Raw genomic sequence first — 2,204 nt, forward strand, 5'->3', positions numbered from 1 at the left:
GAGCTATGGTGTTAACTCGAGACGTACTTGTTGTCTGCTTCTGAACCGCCCGAACGTAACACAACCTGGCAGATCGCGGATCTCCTTGGACAACCCCCACACCTTCCAGGGTTGGGAACTTCATACATAGATGCGACATGGAAATGATGGCTCCCATCTGGGCGATCCCCGGTCGGCCCAGGATCACGTTGTGTACGCAGGCTAAGTTTACCACTATGAATTCCATTTCGAGCTTCAGGACTCTTGGGTAAGTTCCGACCTCAACAGGAAGTGTTATAACGCCTTCCGGATGAATCATATTGCTTGTAAAGCCCAACAGGGGGGTTCAGACAAGCCTTAAAGTAGCATCTTCCACCTTTAGCTTGTGGAAGGCCTCTAGGTACAAGACATTGACACTGCTCCCTGTATCGACCATCACTCTCCGGACCTCGGCTCTGCACATATCGATGGTAACCACTAAGGCTTAAGCCGATCTATCACCTCCCTGTGGTAAATCATGGTCGGTGAACGTGATGGATTCTTCTTTCAATCTTTTGCCTGGTCGACTTGACTCGATTGAGCATACTGGCAGGTCTTGAGACCAGGTTCGACGCTCGTCGGGGTCGTCTCCACCCTTAGGCCCGCCAAAGATCACATGGATGACTTGTTTTGCTCCCTGCGGCGGGGGTTCTCGATCTTGGTCGGGCTCTTTACCTTTGCCCTCTTTATCGGACTTCTTGAAAAACTTTTTCCACGATCTGCGATTCTTCTTTTTCTTTTTAGCAAACTGGGCCAGCTCCCCCGATCTCAGTAGGTCTTCTATTAAACCCTTCAGAACATGGCACTCCTCGGTGTCGTGCCCTCGATTCCGGTGGTAAGTGCAGTACTTGTTCTTGTTCGGGCAGTCCCTTGCGGGGGCAGGCAACTGGATCATGTGACAAGCTTGAGCATACTCCAATACCTCGGCCATCGGTCGGGTCAAGGGCGTGTAGATCAGGTTTCCGTCTTGGTCTTTTCGCTGTTGGTCGGGAAATCTTTTCTGATCTTTACAGCCTTGACCGGACTCTTGTAGTCGCTTGGCGTTGTTTGCTTCCGTGGCGGTAGCATGGTCAACCATCCGCTTAACAGCCTCATCATACGTATCCGGAGGTTGTACAATGAGGTCTTGGTATAGTGGCCCCGCTGAGAGGGATGCTAACAATAAATTGATTGCGGTCCGATCGTCCAAAGGCTCGATCTTTGCCATCGCGCTCTTCCATCTTTCCACGAAGGCCGATAAATGTTCTCCTTCTCTCTGTTTAGCAAATTCCAACTGCGTAAAATGCTTCCTCATAGTTTTCGACATGGCGAATCGGGTCATGAACTTCCTAGCCAGGTTGGGGAATCCCGATATAAAACCAGGCTCCAAGGTCTTAAACTATTCGGCAGCCCTTCCCGTGAGGGTAGAATAGAAAGCACGGCACATCATAGCGCCCGACACTCCCATCATCAGCATATTCCCGTAATAGGAATTTATATGATCTTTCGGATCGATTCGGCCACTATACTCTTTGTTACCCGGCACTCGGAGGTCAATAGGGTAAGGGTAGTCCATGATTTCTTGTGTAAAGGGTGTCCTGAGCAAGTTGCTCTCTGTTTTGATCGGGCAAGATTCTCCTTGTTCACGCTTCCATCGGTTAAACTCCACCCTGACCTGATCGAGTATTCCCCGAGCAATTCTTGGGTTAGAACCGTGTTGATCTCTTCGATGCCTGGATCGAGAAGAACTGGCCTCACTGGAGTCGGCCTCAAGACTTGCGGGTGACACGCTTATCGAATGTCGGGCTTCTTCCATTTGTGTAGCTCGGTGTCTCACTGGGGGATCTATTCGATCGAATGCACTTGTACGAGGGGGATCGGCGGCCAATGGTATGCGAGGCCGTTCGGACACGCTCAAGCGAGATAACGCTTGTCGCCTAATCGGTTCTGATCCCAATGGTTGCACACCTCCCGATCTCCTTTCCGACTACGCACGCCGCAGCGACTTCTACCGTACTGGGCTCGGGAGGAGCTTGCACCGGACTTGGACAGGCGGGTACATTTGCTGTACTGGCAGAAACGGATAGGGCTGAGCGTAGAACCGTGGCGAATTAGGCCACCACGGCATCCCTGGGTCCATGGGATACATCGGGTACTGGTAAGGGACCTGTCCGGCCGGTATCTATTAAGGCAGCCTACTGCGCCGC

At 51.8% G+C, this 2,204-nt stretch overlaps 1 protein-coding gene across 1 annotated transcript; it reads right to left on the bottom strand.

Annotated features, from left to right (window-relative positions):
• Positions 1-463: 463 nt before the first annotated feature.
• Positions 464-1,324, bottom strand: LOC116023472. Its single transcript, XM_031264474.1, has one exon. It carries the CDS (start codon positions 1,322-1,324, stop codon positions 464-466), a length of 861 nt encoding a protein of 286 aa, XP_031120334.1.
• Between the last annotated feature and the right edge of the window lie 880 nt (positions 1,325-2,204).

The sequence above is a fragment of the Ipomoea triloba genome, chromosome 6, assembly GCF_003576645.1.
Source record: "Ipomoea triloba cultivar NCNSP0323 chromosome 6, ASM357664v1".
Taxonomy (NCBI): domain Eukaryota; kingdom Viridiplantae; phylum Streptophyta; class Magnoliopsida; order Solanales; family Convolvulaceae; genus Ipomoea; species Ipomoea triloba.